At 33.1% G+C, this 23944-nt stretch overlaps 2 protein-coding genes across 3 annotated transcripts in view; one reads left to right on the top strand and one right to left on the bottom strand.

The window, feature by feature from the left end:
- Nucleotides 1–23944, top strand: part of LOC148181975 (neurotrimin-like) — a 218575-nt gene that overhangs the window by 50787 nt on the left and 143844 nt on the right. The window lies entirely within an intron of this gene.
- On the bottom strand, nucleotides 815–1429 carry LOC148181976 (uncharacterized). Its single transcript, XM_088049551.1, has 3 exons — nucleotides 1319–1429; nucleotides 1148–1273; nucleotides 815–1082 (listed from the first exon to the last, which is right to left on the bottom strand). The coding sequence occupies exons 1-3, from the start codon at nucleotides 1362–1364 to the stop codon at nucleotides 865–867; spliced, it is 390 nt and encodes a 129-aa protein (XP_087905677.1). The 5' UTR covers nucleotides 1365–1429; the 3' UTR covers nucleotides 815–864.

Raw genomic sequence — 23944 nt, 5'->3', positions numbered from 1 at the left:
TTTGTCATTGTCAATGGTATGGTATTAAGGGGGAGGGTGATGGGGCGCAATCGGCCCATTGTGCTGCCTCTCATTTTTCCCAGCTAGCTTCTTTCGAACCAGCCCAGCTTCAAAGCAAATTGAAGGAGGGCGGAGAGGGAAGTGCTGGGGACCATGCCCATATCTGGGTCAAATAATTATACATAAATTACTGTCAAAATACAATTTCTCATCCTATTTGTTTGGTAAGGTTTTTCACACTTCTGGACAATTTTGTAGTTGTCAATAATGCTCCAGCTATTTCTCTCATTTCATGAACAATTTAAGTTTTTTTAGTTGCACAGTAATAATACGAATAATAATAAGAACATTCATTTTCCGTTTACTCGGACATTTGCAATTATTTTTGCAAACTTTATTACAGACAGCAAAACGTATTTAACTCATCAGCAACAAATTGCTCTAACTTACCAGAAAATCGGTTTCTTCGTTAATGGATATAAACTTTAGAGCTCGTCCACAAAGACCTAAATTATATATTTATTACTTAATGTGAAATTATTGTACAGAAATCCTTAATTTTGGCATTACAGTTTTACTTTTCAATGCATCATAATATCTTAAAAAATAAAAAACATACAATTTTTAAGATTATTTTGTTTACATTGCCCCATGATACGATAACTCCATAGTGGTACGCAACTTTTTGAACACCTGTATTATGATGCCAATTTGTAATTACGTTAAAAGAAAAAAATATTACCATATTGACGTAAAGGGTCTTTCCTATAAATTTTTTCGCTTATTTGGAAAGGACATGGAAATAAAACAGCAGTTCTTCAATTATTTTTAATGCTCTAGTTTTCAAGCAACGAGTTACTTTTCTTATTCATCTGAATCAGATTCATTTTCAGATTCATCCTCAGATTCTTCAGTTGCATCACTACTATCATCTTCATCAACTTCATCATCAAAAACTAGATCATCACTTGCCAAAATTTTCTTGTTGCACAAGTCGGTGTCGCAAATCTTACAAGTTACGCGATCTGTACTTTGGCAATCAGTTTCTTTTGAGCATGCTTTGAACTCTACGGGGTAGTTCTCTAGAAAACAAATTCAGAATAATATAATTTGATGATTTATTAATAAAAGTTTAAAAGATACTTACTATCAGAATCTAACGCGCTTAAGCAAGAGACTTCCTTTTTTTTACATTCTACTTCCGTTAAATTTTGCCTTTTTTTGTGGCAATCATAGCCCCTGCAATATTTATAGCACTTCAACGCGGAAATGCCTATAACAAAGCAAATAAATGTGAACAAAAAAAAATAATTCTTACCAGTAATTGCGAAGGACAAAGTGAGAGCCACCACGAATAATTTCATTTTGAGGCATTCAAAATGAAGTGCTTCTGGATTATTTTGAGCTCACTTTTATACTAGTTTGTTAGGCCAATTATTTGCAATAGTAATTGCGTTTCAAGGAGGATGATAAAAATAGGAGTAATAGTGCTGACTACCTTTTTAAAAATGATAAAGACTGCAATAATTTTTTTGTTGACATGCACGACTGTTTAATGAAAGAATTTTTTTTCTAGAAAACTCTTAGGAATTTTTTTTTAGACTAAATGATTCACTGTAAATTCGTATTTTGCTTTGGCTATTTATTTATATCGACTAAATGTTAGTTTTTACAGAAGAACGTATTTCACAATTACAATACCAGATCTGTTAAGATGACCAGTCATAGTAATATGCGCCTTAACAAATTTCGAACACGAACTACTTTTACATAAAATTTTATAAAATTTGACGAGCGGATATAAAATTTTTGCTAGTCAAGATCTTTTAAATGAAAACAAAACATTTTTTTACGAACAACTACTTTTACTCAGTGGAGGAGTTTTTCAACTTTGATTTTAAGCAAGACCTGTCATTATATTATTTTATTATTTTATTATTTTTATTATTTATTTTTTGTTTTATTATTTATTTATTATTCTTAGATTTTAACTTGTTTCATTTTATACTTGTCATTTTGTAATTTTATACTATTGTATGTCCTCGATTTTAATCTGTATAACATAGACCTTTGGTTAAACCGTTCAGGTTTCTTTCCCAAGAATAAACATTCTATTTTATTCTATTCTATTCTATTCTATACTACTTTTAAGGCCAATTATTTGCACTAGCATGTGCATTTCAAGTCCGACGATAAAATATATAGGAGTATTAATACAGCCTAATATATTTTTTAAAAAGATAAAGATTGCAATAATTTGTTATCGACATGAACGACATTTTAATGAAGGAATTGTTTTTTTAGAAAATTTTTTTGAATTTTTTTGACTAAACCGTGGTTTAGACGTTTTTCACAATATTCTCTTTTTTTTTGTCTTTTTTGTTCGATTGTAATGTTCGTTTAAGTAAATTTCTTGGCACAGTTGGCTTTGGTAAAAGTAAACAGTTTGTGATAGTGAAAAATTTAAATTTCTCGCCAAAGCTTGAGAACAACAATTTATCCAAGTTACATTTGATACTTGTTGCACTGTCCGGAGGTTTATGGTCATTTGGCATATTTTTAGCAAGTTGTCACTACATCTGTCAATGTACACTTCAAAAAATGAAAAAAAAAAGTTTTCTCCGCCGTCCTAACCCAGGGATTTTACTTGAACGCACCACATAATAATCTGTTTTACGATATATTATTTAGCGTCCATAAAGTGGCTTTTATCAGACGGCGTCCGTAAAACGGTCGTTTGTAAGTGTCAAATAATTAGAAATAAGTTAATTTGAAAATACAATTTTATCCTCGAAATAGGTCGTTAGCATACACACTTCTGGACTTAAGTCAGACTTAAGTAAGACTAGATATTTAATTCATCAGTAACAAAATACCTCACACGTGTCAATATCATTATCATTAATAAGAATACTTTATAGATTCTTAGTTAATGGATATAATAATAAGCTACCATTAGAAGATAAAGTAAAAATAGCTTATTATAGTTAATGTGATAATTACTTGAGGGAGTTGCTCGTACAAAAAGTACCAATTTCTTTCAAGGTTTGAACTTTGCTCTTCTATTATTAATAAATTTGACCTGGTCGCCTTCGTACTTTTAATTATTGAAATTCTTTTTTGTTAACTGGTGCATATTCAATCAATTTTGCCACGGATATTTGCATACAGTTCTAGTTTTAATAAGCATGATGTGATTTACGGTAGATGATTTTAATGTTATCGCCCAAAAATAAAACAATCATAAATCATTGCCTTTCAAATTCGACTATATTTGTAGGAATGGGCGATAAAAGACCTGTTATCTGCAGTTTTCACATGCAGACCCATCAATCATCGCCGTTTTGTCATAATGCATCTACTTTACCATCAACAAATTGATTAAACACCAGTGATTCAAAGCAGAACTAATTGAAACCTTTCATTATAATATAATTAGGTGCTTTCAGTAAATGACGTTCGGAAGTTGAGTTCCGGGCATAACGCCAGATAATGTTCTTGCTTTTCCAATATTTTAATTACCATCAAGCGCTCATTTTTGACCTGAAAAACTCTGCAGTAGCCTCGACACAAAAACGTAGATGTTATGAATTTTATATTTACTTTTATGGGTATTGCATGCCTACCTTTTACATTCAGGGATAGCAAAGCCATGCCGAAACGGAATTCCATCTTCTGACTTGTTTACTTACACGTTCCTTCATAAGCTGATTTGCAAGTTTCAATCAATGACCGCCTCCTTTGTCACGATAAAAGTTTACGTCTCAACTATTCCCAACTTTACAATCTGCTCTGTTTAGGTAGGACTCGAGCGTTTTCTTTTTTATTTGCTTGTAGCAGTCGTCAGAAGGACATTAAATTGGAGAGTCGAAAACAGCGGTGCCGGGAAGTCAACAAAACGAGGATTATTATCAACACGACTTTATATCCTTCGAGACTCTTCACCCGGAACAATTTTTAATATGTTCAATCAAAATTACAATTTTCCAATCGTAAAACGGCGCCTACAAATTGACCCAGATCTCAACACCGAGCCAATATTAATTTTTCCTGACTTTACTATCTCCACGTTAAATGATAATTTTTATTGTGCGAAATTAAATGAATCATTAAAAATTTGCGCCGTTATCCGTTTCCTTGTCTTCTTAAGAAAATGTTCTTAGATTAAATTTATTTGAAAGTGAATTCTCCGAGGTTATTAGCGAGAAAAATGCGGTGTAATCTCGTAGTTGTGACTTTCGCAAAAATTTATATTAAATTGAAGAGACGATGTCGAAAGTTGGGAAGTCGTGCTTTAAAAATATTAATGTTTTATAAGGCGTCGTGGCGCTGCTAATGTTGCCAGTCGGAAAAACGAATTTTTCGGGAAATTTTCGGACAAAACTGGCCAATTTAGTTTGATGATTGATGTGTCGTTAAAATTTCGTGATTTCTCGATAAATCTGAATGTTCCATTGCAATGACAGTTTGAGTGGTTGAGATGAAATTCTCTTTGATTTACAACCCGACAGTAAGGGAGTCGCCGCGCAATTGGGTCATGCGACAAATATCGTCCCAATACAAATTAAATGGCTTTTGAGCAGCGTTGAAGTTTCTTACGTTATGAGCTGAGAATGGCTGAGATTCAGTTAATTTCGTTCCGCCGGTTATGGGACAGTTTAATATTAAATAGATTTAGCCTTTAAATTTTAAAACCCATTTTGTAGTAGTCCCTCACACTAACTAGAACATTAGAGCCAAATGGGAAATGTTTGTACGTACTACCTCTTACTAACGGTCTCTCTAAAACAGATCCTTTTATGACGAAGCTTGAATGTGTTAATATAGTTGGAGACCAAGTCTTTAGAACTTGAGATGCCGTTCGGTATCGCATGGCTGAAAGTCTTATAATGAACAATACTTGAATGGTCTCTCAACCTTCTTAGCACCAATTAATTTACCTAGTTTGAAAACCGAACTTTAAAATTAACACTCCATCGACTTTACGGCGACGGTTATGATTAGATACAGCAATTTTTTTATTCCTTTTGCTTGGTTTCAGGTGAACAAGGTTTTATGGCTCTGTCAACATTACCAACTGGGACGCTTTTTATAGCAGTCGGAGTCTACAGATAAAAAATTTATATATCCGCCGGACGACTTGGCTTTTTATACCGTCGTATGATAAAGACAGTTATGAAAAGATGAGATTAGATCCGTATCTTATATTTTTTAAGCTTGAAGCTTGTGCGCTGTTTAACTTTCCTATTAAACGTGTTAAGTTGTTCTAGGCCACTGGACCTAAAACTTTTGATAGATCGCATTAGAGATTTAATTAAACCGGAAGTTTTGACAGGAGGTGTGATGTTCTGACTAATTTGCATGGAGGGCTTGTGAACGAGAATTTTATGGCTTATTAAATATAGAAACTTGTCGGAAAAATATCGATTGGAAATCACCCGGCGCATCCACCATAATTTAATTTAATTCACTATATGCAGTTGTGTACTTTATTGATAATATATTTACTTACAATTTTCCTAGTTTTTATTATTTCATCGATTATCGGAAAGTGATGGGTAATTGATTTAATATTTTTGATTGCGCGCGGGCTGACAGCATTCAAATTATTCATGTTATTTTTTGGTATTGGCCCAATTTGGTACCGATGACGGTTATGTTATTAATAAACAATTTGAAATAATAACAAATTACTCGGTAGCTACTTAATGGCAATTTTCCGGTATTCACGAGCATGCAACCACTAATAATTTTTATTTATTCAAGTGTACTGGGTGTTCGAAAATGTTTATATTCGCTGTTCGATTTTATGGCCCACATTGACATTCATTTTACATGCGGTCATAAAATCCGTGCATTTAAAAAAATAAATGGAAACTTCATTTTTACTTTTAATGTCGCCCAAGTGTCTACATTCAAATTTTATGAACTGTCAAAATATAAAAGCCGTAAAAAATTTATACGCAACTTTTATAGAGAGCACTCATAAAAGCGACCAACCTACAAATATTTAACTTTGGCTCGTAATTCTCGTTGTTTAATCCACGTGGAGGACAAACACTGAAATCCTATGTTTTCCCACCCCACACATTGGTCCTTTTTGCGGACTGCAGGCTTCATTATGAGCCTTTGAAACAATCTAAGAAAGGAAGGATTATAATGCTAATGTCCGCGAATCGTTAGTGTTTCTAGGTCGTTCCGCATTTACTAGCTGGGTCGCAGAGTATCTGATTGGCCGCCATCCAGAGCCTCGCGTTATATACGGGGTGCTCAGGGAATTGCTTTTAGGTTAACTTCGGATTTATTGCTTTTCAAATTCTACCATGGATTTACATGATAACATGTTTGGATAGGAGGCGGTTGTTCTGGCTTAACATGAGCGTTTCCTTCTGGTAGCTGCTGATTTACGGGCGGCGACACATTCTCGATCCACTTTCTAAATGACTTCCTCGCAATTAAGTGGTAAAAATAACACGAATCTGAAATAGTGCGCTGAACCGGAAAATATAAAAGCACTGTTGAGCGTTCCACGGTATCTCTACTTCTAAGTGCATTATGCAAATATTGCGTACAACTACCAATAAAAATAAATCATGAAAACCGCGCTGGAGTTGCTAAACACTTCTTTTTTCGTCATTATAGATGTACCGAACATTTTTCAACTTATTGGAAGTTTCTTCTTAATTCGCCGCATTAGTTTAAATCCCACGACTAAAGTTTCGTGCCTCCAAGTCATGCAGTTAACGTCTTGTCACTAAAACTCACAAACAAGGAAGCGGTAAAGATTTAGATCAATCCTTATCTAGATGTAAATTTTGAAGTGTATTTGAGAAACATGGAATATGTAATGGTATAACAAGAATCTAGGTAATTCCCCTGGCTCTATAGCCAACTTTAATAAATGCAATATCTAGAAAATTTGATTGGATTTGGGGGTGAGAATTTTAATGGGCTTCGCAAATTATACAACTTCTAGATGGCCCTTGGAATTCTGTTGATCTCGCCTTTTTTGTAGACCTCGCTTTTCTGTAGCACTGAATAATAATTTGGGATTGCTTATTTATTATTCTATAAAAAAAACATCTCTGAACAACTAAATTTACGAAAAAAGCGAGATTCACAAAATTCCGAGGGCTACCTAGTTAGTTGTATTTTGTCATTTTTCATTTAGCACAGAAAGTTTTAACTTCATATTTTGTGTTTTTCGATTTTTGAAAATCTGATAGAAATAATTACGCATGGCAAAATGTGAATGTTCTTGAAAATTTTAGAATGAGAAACATAATTAAAGGTTTTTAAAAGAAAATAAATTAAAGAACCAACGGGTTTTGCTATTAAAAATTTAACAATACTACGCGGAAAATTCGCCTGATCTCCTCGCTGATTGTCTCGTGATTTTGTCTAATTTCTCCTGACTTTCTTGTGATTTTGTCTAACTTCCCCTGATTTTTCTTTTGATGTCGTCTAACTTTTTCTGATTTTTAATTAATATTCTCTAATTTCCTATTGTTTGTCCCATTTGCGGGCCGAAAATATTAATGGACTTTGCGAATTATAAAACTAAAAGAATTACGAATTTTGGTGAAGGACGTCGGAAATTTTTAATTCTATTTCAAAATAAAAATTTTTAAAATTGGTGTCTTTGGCTCTAAGATTTTGAAATTTGGTAGAGGTAATAAAGGACTATTAAGTAGTAATTTCTCTAAATTTAATAACTGTGGCACTAAATTTACTAAAACTACCAATTTTAGTAGAGGATGCCGGAAATGTTTGCTTCATTTTCAAAATAAAAAATTTCTAAAATTGCTCTATAATTTTAAAAATTGGTGGAATTAATTATTGACTTAAAAATATGAATTTTCCCAAATTTTATAGTCGTGACACCAAAATTACCAAAATTACGAATTTTGGTAAAGAATCTAGGAAATTTTGCTTTATTTTTAAAACAGAAATTTTTAAAATTGGGTGTCTTTTGCTCAAAAATTTTGAAAATTAGTGGAGTTACTAACCAACTTAAGAATTGTAGGTAATTTTTTTAAATTTTATAGCGGTGACACCAAAATTGCCAAAATTAGGAATTTTAGTATAGGATTTCGGAAACTTTTGCTTCATTTTTAAAATAAAAATTTCCAAAGTGTTTTGCTCTATAATTTCAAAAATTTATGAAGTTGATTACTAATTTAAAAATAGTAACTTTCCCAAATTTCATGGCTGTGACACTAAAATTACGAATTTTAGTATAGGATCTTGGAAATTTTTGCTTGATTTTTAAAACGAAAATTTCGAAAATTGGTGTCTCTTTCTCAAAAATTTTGAAAATTGGTGGAGTTAATAAACAACTTAAGAATAGTAATTTCTTTAAATTTCATACCTGTGACACCAAAATTAGGAATTTAGGAAAATTAGTAATTGGTGTCTCTTGCTCAAAAATTTCGAAAATTGGTGGAGTTATTAATCCTTTGATGTCGTCTAACTTCTCCTGATTTTCAAGTACTATTCTCTGAATTCCTATTTATTTCCCCCGATGTTTTAATGATTTTCCCTTTTTTTCTAGTGATTTCTTATTGATGACATGACTTGTCAGAGGTTAATACTTTTCAAAAATCACAATATCCAGAAAATTTGATTCAATTTAAGAGCGAAAAGTTTAATAGACTTTGTAAATTATAAAACTATAAATAACAATTTTTTGAGCTGGTATAACAACATAATTTTTAAATGTCTGCAAAACTTTATCTTTAGTTCCTTACCACCTTAAACACGGCGTAATTTATTACATCCTTTCGTTCCAACTTTTAAATAAGTGCACGCTTTCAGTATCACTATTATTATTTTTTATCGCCGAAAGAATTCCAAAGTAGATCCGCACCGCGTTGCATAACAATGTAAATGACAAATGAGAGACGTAGTTTCTTTTTGATTATAAATGGAGTACGAACGACGAAGTCTATACATTTACTGGTTGATTTATTGTCATCATGCAACGACTTTATACATCACTATGGGTAGATAAATAGCGACGTTCATAACAGTCAGAACAGCATCTTTAGAACTTTTCCACACTTCCTTGCCTCGGTTATATTACACGTTGTTTATCTATTGTTCGGATAATTTAGAGTGGAAGTTTTCATGTTACGGAGAATAAAACCGTTTTTAAATCGCGACGTGCAAGCGGATTTTTGCAAAGTGAGTTTATGGATTTTAATCGACCTTGCGCATCGGAAAAACTGTTGTCTAGACTCGTTTTATTACCTGTGTCTCTCATATTTTAATTGAAAGGATTGATAATACTGTGCCTTTAGAAAAGTTAATAATGTTTCCAATTTGCCCGGGAAAAATGGCAAAAACCTCTTTACAAAGGATTTTTTTGTTTGTACCGGATTTATCATCCACTCGATAAATCAAAGGACTAAAAAGCTAAAGCGCTGTCTTAATTAAAGTATCATCCTAACTATACTTAATTAATTCCTTCTTAACGAGCCACTTGAAACATAAAAGTGATTAAAGGGTTGAAACGAAACTAAATCAAGCATATAAAACGGACTCGAACTACTTTATTAAACAGGTGGCTTTTACAAGGTTTTATGATCGATAAACGTTACCCAAACCCTTTATTGCCTTCAACAAACATTGTAATTGACCAGTCTGTGCTTACCTGTTCTCCACAATTATTTATGTAGTTAGCAAAACCGCGAAACCTAGATTACATCCAAAGTACAGTTGCCCTATTTTAACACGCCATTTTTTGCAGGTACGTAAAGTTTCGTTTCCACTCCACATGTGTCGTAAAGGGTATGTATGTACATGAATGTTTGATTCCTGCTGCACCATTCGTCAGATCGTTTAAAGAACCAGCGGTTTTAAAAATTTAAAGGGTTGCTGAAAAACGGTCAGAAGTTAAATTTTTTTAGACCTCATTATAAATCTTTGGCGAGAGCTTTTTTTGTCATCATGTTACACGGATAAGAACAGCGAAACGTGTATTCTTCGGGATGTAATTTTCGGGAAGGTTTTTAATAATAAATGCGTGTTTTCGGGGCGCCTCATTTGGGGTGGATTTTGTTTGTGGAAGAGGATATTTTTATTTCATATTTTTACGTATTTACACGATAAAATTTTATTTGGGCATAAACGTGTTTAAACCTACAATTTGGGGCCACTATTTTATAACATGCATAAATTTCGGTTATGGGGGATGAATAAAATCTGGATACATATTTTTATAAAATTTTAATTGAGATTAAAGAATATGTTTGTTTTCGATAGTATTTGGCGCATATTTATCAATAATTAATTATTGAACTTATTAATTAAATAATGAACTAATTTAAGCTCACTTACAAATATGGTGGAGGCGCCGGTTCCACCTAAACCGCCCAACACCGATTTCCCATTTACACAAAATCCCATTTTTTTGTACCGTTGATTAATAATCAGGCACGCATAACTAAAAGAACACTCAATATTTAACCACCCTGACATGGCAAATATTTTGAAACAAACACGCTCGAAATGGTCCACGTTTTTTTTCCAATGAGCTTTGCGTGCTACAGTGCCTCAAATATTTTACTAAATAATTGTTTTCTTATTACAAAAACTAGATTTTTCGTTGAAATTAATGGCATTGCTCCAATTTAGTTCCAACTTGTATCGGTTAAATGGTGATCCAAATTAGTGTTAAGTAAGTGCAAACAAAACTTAGATTCATTGCTGTAATAAATAGGAGTTTCCAGTTGGTTGGTCTTCTGCAAATTTTATCACATCGCTAGAAGATCTGGTGAAAGCAATTTAGGTAAATGTATTGTCGATTATTTAGTTTTAAGTGCGCTAATGACCAAAGCATTGAATGGTAACTAACGTTGGTACATTATGTAACGGCTTTTGTCGAGTATACTTAGAAATGTTAATTTTATTTCCGACTTGTCTGGCGATTACGGATACATATTTTATATTTCTTAGAATCTCATAACACGCCCAACCACAATATTGACAATTCCATTATTGTATCTATCAATAAAATTTCACCCTTGTATGCAAATTTTGTATATTCACCCCTGAATTGCTCACTAACCACGTGTGACCTTGACCTCGCGTGAGTTTCCTTGTTAATTACTCCAGACATTTTTATTTCGAATAATTACGAAACTTTGTACATACAAAGCATTCATTCTACTCACTTTTAATTCTGCGGAATATAATTGAATTTTCTGCTAGCTAGTAATTATATTTTATGAAAAGTGTGGAAGCAATAAAAAGTTTTTTAAGCACAAAATAATTAAATAAATAACAAGAGTGCTCAAAATATCAAAACATTGGAATTTCGCTAAAAAAGCAAACTCAACTAATTGTTTCGCGCATTCAAATGGCTGAATTTATTTTAGAGCGCCGACATGTTTACACTGAATGTTTGTTGTTTACTCGTGACAAGTGCAGTATGATTTTAATTCCCAAATTATGACAGTAATTTTATTTTTATGACCATAACTTCATAAATATTGGTGGAAAATTTTGGTCATATTTTGGAGCTAAAAATTCGCGTGAAATAGCTGTGACACCACAATTGGAAAAATTATGAATTTGAATAGAAGATGCCAAAAATTTTAGCTTTATTTTTAAAATAAAATTTTTAAAATCTTGAAATTTCCCAAATTTCATAGCTGGGACACCAAAATTACCAAAGTTACGAATTTTAGTATAGGATCTAGGAAATTTTTGCTTCATATTCAAAACGAAAACTTCGAAAATTGGTGTTTTTTGCTATACGATTTTGAAATTTGGTAGAGGTATTAAAGGGCTAATAAATAGTAGTTTCCCTAAATTTCATAACTGTGGCACTAAATTACTAAAATTATTAAAACAACGAATTTTATTAGAAAATGCCGGAAATGTTTACTTTATTTACAAAATAAAAATTTTTAAAATTGGTGTCTTTTGCTCTATAATTTTAAAAATTGGTGGAGTTAATAACCGGCTGAAAAGTAGTAATCTCCTCAAATTTTATAGATGTGACACCAAAATTACCAAAATTACGAATTTTAGTAAAGGATCCAGGAAAACTTTTTGATGGGCTTACATTTTCATTGAAACTGACCAAGGACAACTCTTTAGTGGCGCACTGCAATTTCTGCAAAAAACTTTAAACATTTTTTTCTCGGAAACGGTGATGATTTGAAACGCAAAATTTAACCACCATTAGGGTTAAAATCTTTGCACTTTAATCGGGTTCACTCTGTATAATTCTTATCAGCAAAAAAGTGAGGAAAAGGATATTGAAAACCGCAACTTTTTAAATCTAGTTTTGGAGATATTTAGGTCCAAATATCGAAAATTGTCTAACGGTAGCCACTCTTGGTCTTTTCAAAAAATTTTTGGAATCTGACAGGACTTTATTTTTATCTACAAGAGCTCGAGAAAGACGTTGGTGAAACGGCATCTTTATATCGGTCCTAATTTCGGAGTTATCGAGGTTTATTCATATAGGAGCTCAATATTTACTATCGGCAACTTTAAACGCTTCTAATTCGGTTATTTATTGATGTACGTAAAAGTTTTGAATTCTGTTTGAAATTCTGCGCAAAATGAGAACTAATACTTTAAGATTCTTTCACAAATAAGCGAGATATCGACCGAAAACTGACAAAAACACCATTTCTCTTGCGGTCGTAGTTCTGGATTATTTTTGAGCTTTAAAATTAGCTCAGTTTTTGATTGGGCGTAAAATTGTACGTGAAATGAGCACCAATAACTTAAGTTTGAACTCCAAAAATGAAAAAATATATGAAATTTTTGTGATAGAAGGGGAGAACTGGGTCACCTAAACCACGATCGAAAAGTTTGGATACCACATACCTACTCAGCACCAACACCTCGGGCGCTCGGTCCTTACACAGAAAATTACTTCGCACTTTTAAAAAAGCTGTAGGGAAAACCGCGCATGTTGAAGTGAAAAATAAACAGTTTCCTCGAAAATCAGTGCAAATAAAGAAACGCATGTAAAACTACATTCAACATGGAAACTAGACATGGATTTTAGAGCCGCAAAATCAATTTATTTCGTTAGAGATTCGCCGCCGGCATTTAGAGAGAAGTGAGCCGTCTGCTTGTAGATAATTTGACACAAAGAAATTTTTCCCTGTCTTCCTCGCTCATGATATCTATCAGATATCCAGGAAGCTTCAAGTCCGAGGATATCTTTTATCCGTCTGATTGCACTGCTCCCAAGTAAGAGCATTTTTAAGAAAGCGTCATATTTCTAAAGTGCTGGCCTCTCGCCCAGAAATCTTTTAAAGCACCATTTGCATTAAAAACGAGACACATTTCGTTTCCTTTGTGAGAAGACCTCCATTGTTGATCTTAAACGGTTATCATGCCTTTGACAGAGAGCTTTTAGAACGTGCATTGATCTGTTTCTTGCTGTGAATATTATAAGAAATCTGCCGCGGGCGGACATTAATTTATTATCAGTTTTACGCAAAAACCGCCTTCAGAAAAAAAGAAACAAGAAAACGACTCTGTAGATTATTTACATGGAGTTGTCATGGGCGGTCTGTAAATCTCCGAGCTTATCAGAAATTTAATCCGAAAGCATAGGCTGAATACACAATGAATATGTCATTGCCTCGGTTACTAAAATAAAATTTAGGAGTTCGTCGCGCTTCAAAAAATTATTATGTACCGAGATAATGCGTGGGGGAGCAGCGCTGAAATTGTGATGTGGAAATTGTTAACTAATTCGGCAAGACCGCAAGCACTCAGCTTTTATGAAAAAGAGTTAAAAGTATTAAATGGGTGGCTAAAAGGCAATTTTAAAGGGAAATCGGGTATATTTAGCGTCCGTTATTTTAATCTTAATTTTTTCTTTAAATACATTTTTCATTTTGAATTCTCATTTAAAACATAGAAAAGAAATTAATAATCAAGAGGAAACTGGCAGGTAATTGGGACACGGACAAACCGACATTTTTTCACAATAATGGAAAAGTCGTGTTGCCCGGCGCATCCACCATTTTTACAAATTTTTAATCTAAAACGTTCTTCAAACAAATTAAGGATCTTATCTGTACCGGCGCGTTTTAAACGCCTCTGACCAAAAATTATGTCACACTCGCAGCCATCAACACTGAAAGCTCGATTTTTGTTTCCTCAGAAAGGGCTTTTACGTGTCAGGCAAGAAGCATTTTCGTGCAAATAATAACATGCATGTCGCAAGTTACTTTGAGAATAAAACCAAAGTTTTTACCATACCAAACTAAAATAACAATGTACTTAAACTTTACAAGATTTGTGATTATACACTTGCAAGGTTTTGACGTGTATACATCAAAACGTGTTTACATTAAATGGAATAAATAATGAGGAAATTCTCAGTGAATTATGGAAAATTTGTTTAACGGTCATTAGTACTCGCTTCATTCTCTTTGTCGCGAACTAATCGATATTTAGTTATTTGAACTTAATTACTTGAGCTATCGTTAAAAAATTAATTAACTGTTGACCTGTTCGCACCCTAATTTAATCCCCTTGGAACAAAATTTTGTCATAATGGTAATGTATTGATCAAACTGGAAATCATAAAGAGTGCCTTCCTGCATTGGGAATTAATACCAGAGACAGTACAAACATTATGTGTATTTCCGGCTCTATTAGCGAAATAAAAGTAATACTTTTTAAGTTTATGGCTCATTTAAACGAGTTTCTTCCTCTGTTATTATTTTCATATTCAATTCACCCGTGATTGGAACAGCGGAACTGAAATGAAATTTTAAGCAATAAAAGTCGCGTTTTTATTACTCATTCGTGTCTATGACGATAAGTAAAATATATGTGGTCATTAAATAGCTTCTAACTTTCCACCGATCGAACAAATTTTTAATCGTTGCAACAAAGCGATGAGAGCATCCATGAAAGTTTACTTAATATTTGGAATTTGTTTATTCTTGCCCACATTTGCCAAGCATATCAAAAGCAAATTAAATTAATTTCTTGGATCTGTTTGCTTGCGGCCAGTTCAATTCGTTTCTCCAACAAAATATACATTCCATTTGCTGGTAATATCCTATTTGGAGATTTAAAAGGGTCACATGTAAACATGAAACCGCATTTTCCGGAAAATCAACATGTATCTAACTAATTTAGAATAACAAAGCTTCTCTTATTAAAAAACATTAAGATTCGTGACTCGGGGCGATTGGAAACCAGAAACGATAGTTCTGACCTTTTAATGTCAAAATGATTAATGATCGACAACGGTCGTTGTTTGCTCACGAAATAATTTAAAAGTGAGCAATGTATTAACACCGGAATTGATTATCGCCGGGTTTCAAACTTGCGCAATAAAGATATTAAAGTTGGGATACTTTTTCAAAGATGTGCCTGAAAAGAAAGTTTTTATTTTCATAGAGTATTACGTGTGTGGCAATGAAACTCGTAATACTGCGAGGAAACAAGCAAAGTTTCCTTGTAAAAATGTAATAACGCGATTTCAACATTTTCCAGTTGGTCTGATGTGAATACAAAAACATCCAATGACCGATGTCTGAAACTGTTCCTATAATTACAAACCCGTAAAAGCTGATTACAAGTGCTTGTAGTTTCCTAATGAAACAGCCGTTTCTGTGCTACGGGCGCCATTATGAGGCGTATTAAAATTCTAATTTGGTGCAAACCGAAGAGATGAGAGTACGTGGTAAATAAAAATTTTATTACGCTATTACAATACTGGCACAGGGAAGAGACAGAAAACTGCATTATAATTTCCCCAACTCAGTTATCGTGGTGTGTTCAACTTTGTGGCCTACGATACTACGTGTTTAGTATGTTGGCAGCTGGCCAATTCACGGGCTTTTTCAAAATGGAGCTGACCTCCACGTCCGACGGTCATGAGGGAATTTCACTTGCAAAATCATTGCATGGTCTTTTTAATTTTAACAAACGTGTCCAAAATTTAATTTTTATGGACGTAAAATTTGGTGGATGCGCGAGTGGTGAAAATGAAGACTCTTTGAAATTCTTGGATATTCTTTGAGATTTTTCAAGATTGCAGTTTTCTCATTTTACGAGATTTTGTACTACATTTTAAGACACAAATCTGTGGTCTGTTTATGGCAATTTGGCAGCTTCCTGGAATTTTAAACGTCATATTAGTTCAGGCAAAATAGGCACAAAAATTTCAAAAGCTCGGAATAATTCATTTAAAACTGATTTTTTGTGTGGACGTTCATTTTATTGTTCCAAACAAAATGTCAAAAGTCCCCATCTATAGGTACGCGCTAAAAAGTTACAAATATTTGCAAATATCTGTTCACTGGTGATTCCAATGGCATAAATACTTTTATTATAAAAATTGTACCCTATCAAATTTTTAAAAATATAAAAGGTTTGGTAATATTTTTCGTAGGACTTTTTTTCGTAGGACCATTTTTGAGATATAAAAGTATTTTTTTGGGCACTACAGTCGAAACATAAAACTTAGTGCCTTTTTTTAGATTGAGAAAGCATTTAGTGAACTTAACCCACGAAATTTTTCAGCAACTTATGAAACTAATTTTCAGCAAATTCATTTTCATGGTACTTATTTTCTTCAAGAACTGTTTCTAGTTTTTAAAAGTCCTCAAAAGTACAGGATGGATTTTATATATATCTTTGTTGAAATTGTACAATTTAGACTCATCTATCTGAGATTCAGGTAAGATGAACCGCGGCAATTACCACATACTGTTGAAAAATAAAACTTAACTTTTTCACACAAAATTAAAACTAACTCATACCACCATTAAAACAATTACTTTTAACTAGTTTATTTGAAATAAATGAAGACAGTTTAATTGCCTTCTAAATTTGATGTTTATTTTGCCTGGCCTATATTTTTTTCAGGAAAGTTACAAAAATTATTTAGATTTTTTTAATATTCTACAAGTGAGTGAAGTTATCAGCGAATTGGTCAAGTATCCCACAAATGAGGAAACACATAATTTGTGGAGCAGTTTTATTCAGACAACGGAGCTCGCTTCAATCTCAACCGGTCATAGAAGAAATAATAAACCGACGTAATTGCTAGATGTCTAGGACAGATTAGATTTAAAAGTCCCGCCTGTGGAACAGTGATAACGCTCTTGTTCTCTAGCTGCACGTTGGATAAAAGTCAAAAATGCTGGATGCGCCAAACAAATACTCGCTTTTTATTGCAACCAACAAAAATGCAACGCTTCCATGCATAAAACAAATTTAAATTTGTTGAATTTTCTATTACACCTATATTCCATTTTCAACCAATTTATTTTTTAACGGTCCAACCAAATTACATGAAATTGGCCATGCTGTAATTGGTCTGAATTATTTTATTGTTAATTTCACTGTTCGTACATATTTAAATTATTGTTCTATTATAAATGCGCAGGACATGATTTTCCAATATTTTTCCCCAATATTGTGCCAGGCGTTGTTTTGATAAATCGTGTTTTTTTCGCTCTTAAATTAACGCAAATTTTAAAGTATAATCCCTGAATAATAAAATTAAAATAGCGTCACATTTTACTTTCAGCAAGTTGAAAACTCTGGAAATATCTTCTCTGTTGGAATTGAGCCGACAAGAAGTGCTTAAAATTATGCTCCGGCCATTTATATATTCAAATGAGAATTTCCCATTTTTTAGCCTCTGTATGTATGAATATTACACACTCTTGCCAACTCTGTTCTTCTGTAATAGACGACAGTCGAACAACTCGCTTATCTCGTACTCACTAAATTATTCATAAAGGAAATGACGTCATAAAAGGCGGAAACAGGGCGTGTTTTCTTCATTACATTTCCTCCACCACCTTGAATTGCATAATGTGTACTTGCAAAATTACTATTTCATCCCGAGTTTGGTCGTTTGTCGAGATGACAAATTGTTTCTTCCCAAATACGCTACTTAACCTGACAAAAAATTTACTTCGACTAATTCAAAATCCAGACTTGGAAACTTGTATAGAAATTTCTCCTCAAACTTAAATAACCTTTTCTTGTTCTGTGACATTTACCACTCAACTCCTGCTAAATAAAGACACGAAAAGCTCGCCAACTTCACGTTTCATAAATTAATCGTAGACTCGCACAATTAACAATAAATCCCTTAAAAACCCGCCGCGTTAACAAATTAACAGTTGTAATAAACCCCCATGTCCCAACGTATGCAAAGAGCACAACTAAAAATAAAATAGATCGCTTATATGTAAATGCGGCCACGAAGGGTTGACTTTAGAATGTCGTCTTTGACAAATTGCGCGAAATTTAGACACTCTTTGCATTGTAAATTAAAAATGTGTCCTTTGTGATTAAAACGAAAATAAATGCGACTTTTTGTGCTTCCGGACGTTGCAATTGCAATTAATTGTGTCTCGTTTCATTTGGAAATGAAATGGCTTTATGACAGACGTTACAACTTATAGCTCATATTTTACTACAATTAATACGTCCGGGACTAAACGGCCTGACCCTCGAGGTGCTTTTATTTAGCTATCGATTACCAGATGACTAGCATATCAAAATTATACTAATTTAATTTCTACAGCCACAAATTTCATTTCAGAAGTACAACGTTGTTATTATTTGTCAACTTTGACTGTCAAAAAAAGCTCGCCGAAAGTTTCGTATTGTTTTACGAAACGCTAAAAATCCCAGGCGAGTTCTACTCATATTGTTCATTTCCACTATTAATTATATGCTGGGAACTAGAATAGCGTGTTACCAGTCTGTTTATTATAATAGCTTCCCTATTTTATTCCAGTTTATGTGCGTTCATTGTGGGTGTTATTAATAAAGACCACTGAAAACTGAAAGGGGATGCGCGCTTTTGTAGGGTAAGAAATTTGGGCTTACATGGAGAATGTTGGTGGTGGTCACAATCGATCGATGCGAGGGCGCTGCGGATATCATTTCATCCCCGATTGCGTGGTGGCGTAGGTCAGCATTTTTATTGCTATTGGATGGCGCCTGGTCTTTTATGTTTTGATTTGACTTTTGCATTAACTGCTAATTAATTGGCAAAAATAGTTTATTTCGGTTAAATCATTTAATGTTTAACGTTATCCTTGCAAATTCAAAAAAATATCACTCATAAAAATAAACCCGCAAATCTAGAAACCTAAAAGCGACTCTTGGAACTTGAAAACCTTAGAAATAAAATTATCAACGTTTGCAGGATTCTCGGCGGATTTGAGATCTTACAAAAACGTTTTGAAGTATAATTAGCTTTTTTATTAGACGCTATCTTCTCATGTATTTTAATTTTTATGACGTTTTAACGCCCCTTGCATCAAAACCTCTTAATAAAACCGTTGAATAATAAAATAGTTATTTGATGGCAGTTTTAAAATAGTTAAAGGTTAAAGTTAAATCCACAGGCTGAAAGAGCACTGAATATTTCTTCTTAATTTACCGTCTAGCTAATGAAAATTGAGCTCGTGATCCGTGTTCAGTCCGAATAAATTCATTCATGTTTTAATTCGGTCTCAATAATAATTTATCTACCCACAACCCCTTTCAAAACGAAAATATCTTCTTAAGTTTAAATCCACTGAATAATTGAATGAATTGAATAAAAAATAACGACTTCGGTTTTCCGACGTCACATAAAGCCAGAGATGTAACAGGAAATGTGAAAATCGCTCGTATTTTTTCAGTTCGAAGTAAAACAATTCCGTTAATTTGACATTCTTTGCAGCTGACGCTGTTGGCCACTCAATTTGGAGTTGAAATTAAACAAAAAAAAGTGGACAGCATCGCTGCACGAAATGTATTAAAGTTGAGTAAACTGAATTAAAATATTAAAGCCATTACACAACTAAAAGTTTGGCTTCCACTATCACAGTGAGACCGCTCGAACTTTAATAAATCATTTTTAGTACTTTCCCACAAAAGGTCAATGAAATTTTTTAATTCGTTGGTATTTAGTAATAATTGATTTTCCAAACGTGTATTTGTGTAAACGTTCTGACGTGGTACAGTTCTTTCGTACGATGTGATAAATCCAATTTATTATCGACCGGTTCCGCTTGGTCTGCGTCTTTCAACGACAATCGTTGATATTATTAAACCTGAAATTCCATTTGTTTGGGGTTGTTGCTATGTTTTATTACAATGATTTACTTTCACTTTAGCCATTCATCGAAAGAGCTTTTTGTGGCGATGCGGGAAGATGCTTTATTGGAGTTATACGATTTTTCACAACGGAGGTGTTGCCGATGCAACGGATAATACAAGATGAATTACCACCCAAACAATTGAAAGTCAATAAAATGATGCCGGAAAGCTCGGATGTGATGGTTTTACATCGCTGACACGGCCTTGCCTATGAGCTTACTGATTTTCGATAAATCTCCTTCTTGTAATTTGTACGAGGACTTTTATTGCGGTTTGGATTACTGCATTGAAATTTTTCTATTCAGAGACGGATTTTCCAAGTTCTAATAAAATTGCCTCGCCAAAAAATAAAACGAACTGGTGATGATGAGACAATATTTGCATACGGTTTCGACAGCTTAGGTTTGTTTGTCATTCACTCGAATATTTATAAATTTAAGCTTGAGCTAAAATATTTGAAGAAGTGCTGCTAAATATTTACATCAACTCGAACAGGTATTATGCCACTTTGAGGAAATGAGCTCGGATTTGTCGTTTGTTTGGAGGAAAATAGAAGAGTTTTCTTTAATTTCTGCAGGAATTGTCCATAGGTTGCTCAAGGAACAAACTCAATAATGGTTTTAGTAAAGTTTTGAGTAAATACGAATTAATTCGCTTTTAAGGTTGGCAGACTTCACAACGATTCAGCTCTGGTTTAAAACTATTTTCGTCTAAAAGATTGAATTGACCCGGAAAACTTATACAGCCATTCCATATGTCACTGGTGTGACAAAATGACAACAGTTTTTTAATTTTTTTTTGACTAGGTGCATTTTCAAGCAGAAGTATACTGTTATCAGAAAGGTTACAGTGCTGCAAATTATCAAAATAAAATTTGTTATGTTACTATTGCAGATCATAGAGAAACAAATTAATTTGTGGTGACGCGTACAAATTAAATTTATTGTTTTTAATAATATTTTTCTATATTTCTGTGAATATACAAAACTCTGATTCCTTCTCCTTTAGTACACAAATATATGAACTGTAGTCAAACATTTTTAGCTTCTTTGCAGTTAAAATTACATTGAGTGACATTTATATCTTTTAACTTTAATTAGTAGAAAAACTGTATTATCAATTAATTACTTTGTATACAAATTTTTAATTTTTATTTTCACAGACTTCAACCAGTTTTGCCAACTTTTGTTAAAATATTGTTAAGGGTGTGACAAATTTTCAATGCTTTAATCTAAAAACAAATTATAAAATTACTTTTTTATGTATTCTTTATCTAATGTGATAAGTACATAGTTCAAACATATTTGTGCATTAATTTTAAATTCTTGGAAGTTGTACTTTGAGTGAAAAAAATAAAGACAATTTTTTTTTTAATTTTGACTTTTATTCAAGGCCAAAATTCTCACCGTGTCGTATAAAAATCTGTAACTTGGACAGTTGTAGGGCCAAAATTTTGAGACTTCGAGGAGTTACCACGTTTGATCTGCTCCTTAACTCTACCAAATTTTGAAATTTTAGATTAAGAATATTTGAAATTATTGATTTTCATTGAAACCAAAAATTTTTTTTCTCTCTTACTTAATTCGGTAACTTTAGTAGTTTCAACACTAAACCAATGAAATTTAGAAGAATGACTACCAGAAACTTATTTATTACCTGCGCAAAATTTCAACATTTTGGAGTAAAAGAAACAATTTTTAGAAATTTTGACTTTTATTCGAACCCAAAATTTCCACCATGTCGTATAAAAGTCTGTAACTTGGGCAGTTTTAAGCTCAAAGTTATGAGACTTTGGGGAGTTACCACTTTTGATCTGCTCCTTAACTCTACCAAATTTTAAAATTTTCATAGTTTCAACATTAAAACTATGAAATTTGGAGGAATTACTACCTGAGACTTGAAGTGAAGTTAAAAGAAAAATTTAATTAAAGTCGATGAACAGAAGAGTAGTAAAAATAAGGTGGTTATTTAAAGTATCAAGTAGCAAACAATTCAAACATTCATGGTTTTGGTTAATTTAAGATTTATATAATAATATTCGATTTTTAACAAAATATGTTTCTCAAGATGTTTTAGTTTTTAATGTGTTAATTTCGTGTTATATTATCAGCACCTTTTTTAGAAATTTTGAAAACTCACAAGCTCACAAAAGGGGTAAAAGCTCGAAAATATCTGTTAGCGGCTGGTGAAAAACCCTTCCTTGTAAACGAATAAGTGTGCCAAATTGTAAACTCGCTCGGTTTACCTAAACAGTAAACTGGTGATTTGCTGAAGGCGTTCCTGAAAATCGATATCTTGTGTTGAATTTGATGATCGACCTTAAACTCTCCTTCAGCATTAATAATCTCCGTCTTGCTAAGTACAGGTAAAGCAAGCACATTAATAATGTAACAAATTTACCGTGGCACAAAAGCTGGGAGTTGGTTCTTTTTGTGGGTTCAATTAATTCAAGTTTGGTCGAAAATCGGCGTATCTCTCGTATTTATAAGCTTTGAGGCAGGCAGCATTTCCGGTGACTTTCAAAGGTTCTGTGAATTTTTAATAAACATTTATCCCCGTACATGTCTCATGTTTGCGTTCTCGCTTAAAAAGACATGTAATTTTCTTGGAAGCACGCGATATGCCAGCGTTTGATCCGGCGAGCTATATTCATAATTTAAAACTAAATTACGTCTGTAAATCTAGATATATGTATGTAAACAATGGTGGTATTACTACATCGAGCAAGGGATTAAACTTAAATATTCATACTAGTCTTAACCGATGTTTTGAGTTGAATTTAGGATGCAAATCTTAAATTTGGAAAGTTGGAGGCTTAATTCCGGAGGAAACTTTTTTGTGTGTTTGTTTGTGGTAACCAATCCGCATCGAGTCGAGGAAATGAGAGTTGTATAGAAGACAACAGGAAGTGCCTATCCGAAAAAGCTCAGTGCGTGTGTCCTGATTTTATCAAACGACCCTTCCATCTAATCCACGTGTAGTTTTTGCTGACCCACTCTATAGAAAATGTTCGCAGAAACATTGGCCGACAAATTAAATTCCTTTTATTGTTAACAAGAACATTGATCAAGCCTGATATAAGGATGAAATCTCAGTCATCCGACTAATTGTATTTAGATTTTTCCGACAAAAATTTAATTGCTTTCTATGAGAGAAGTTCGTTTTGCTTATTTAGATGTAGATCGAGGGGCAAAAACCAATTTAACCAAACTATTCCCGCATATTTCACGCTTGACAAATTTTTATCAGTCATTAAAACAGCCGCTACTAAAAACTGTTCTTTAAATAATGATGCCTGCCGCCGCGTTTGCATATTCGTCAGTGATAAATGGGTCCACATAACAAAAATTTCAGCGGCTTTTAAGACTCGAAGAATTATGAAAAACTACAGCCATTCCACGGGTGTTAGCTCGTTCTTCGTGCAGTAATTACAACAATAACAAAAACCCCACTTAAATGTTTAATATGTCACCATTAATATTCCCTCTAAGTTTCCAATGGAAGGGTAACGTTTCAGTTTGATAAAACAGCTTCCCTTCTTGATGGATAATTACCATCAATTTTGAGACTGCACGCTCAGTTGTTGTGTAATTGCATTTGGAGAGGCAATGGGGCGAAAACTACTTAAAGAAAATTGCGAATATCTACTCGTCATAGTCAGTCAGAAATTTTTACACCCCGAGTCTATTTCGTTATTTCGTGTTTCTCATGTTTATTTCAATATTTAACTGACTTCGTAAAGTCAAATGAAACTTAAAAGCTCCGAGGATTTAACAATGTGCACGAACAACTAAATTTCGAGATTCGATAGTATATTTAATAT

The sequence above is a fragment of the Gnatocerus cornutus genome, chromosome 1 (assembly GCF_029298725.1).
Source record: "Gnatocerus cornutus isolate USDA-ARS CGAHR chromosome 1, icGnaCorn1.1, whole genome shotgun sequence".
NCBI lineage: Eukaryota > Metazoa > Arthropoda > Insecta > Coleoptera > Tenebrionidae > Gnatocerus > Gnatocerus cornutus.
The sequence above is the reverse complement of the archived record's forward strand: the minus strand, read 5'-3'. Positions and strand labels throughout refer to the sequence as shown.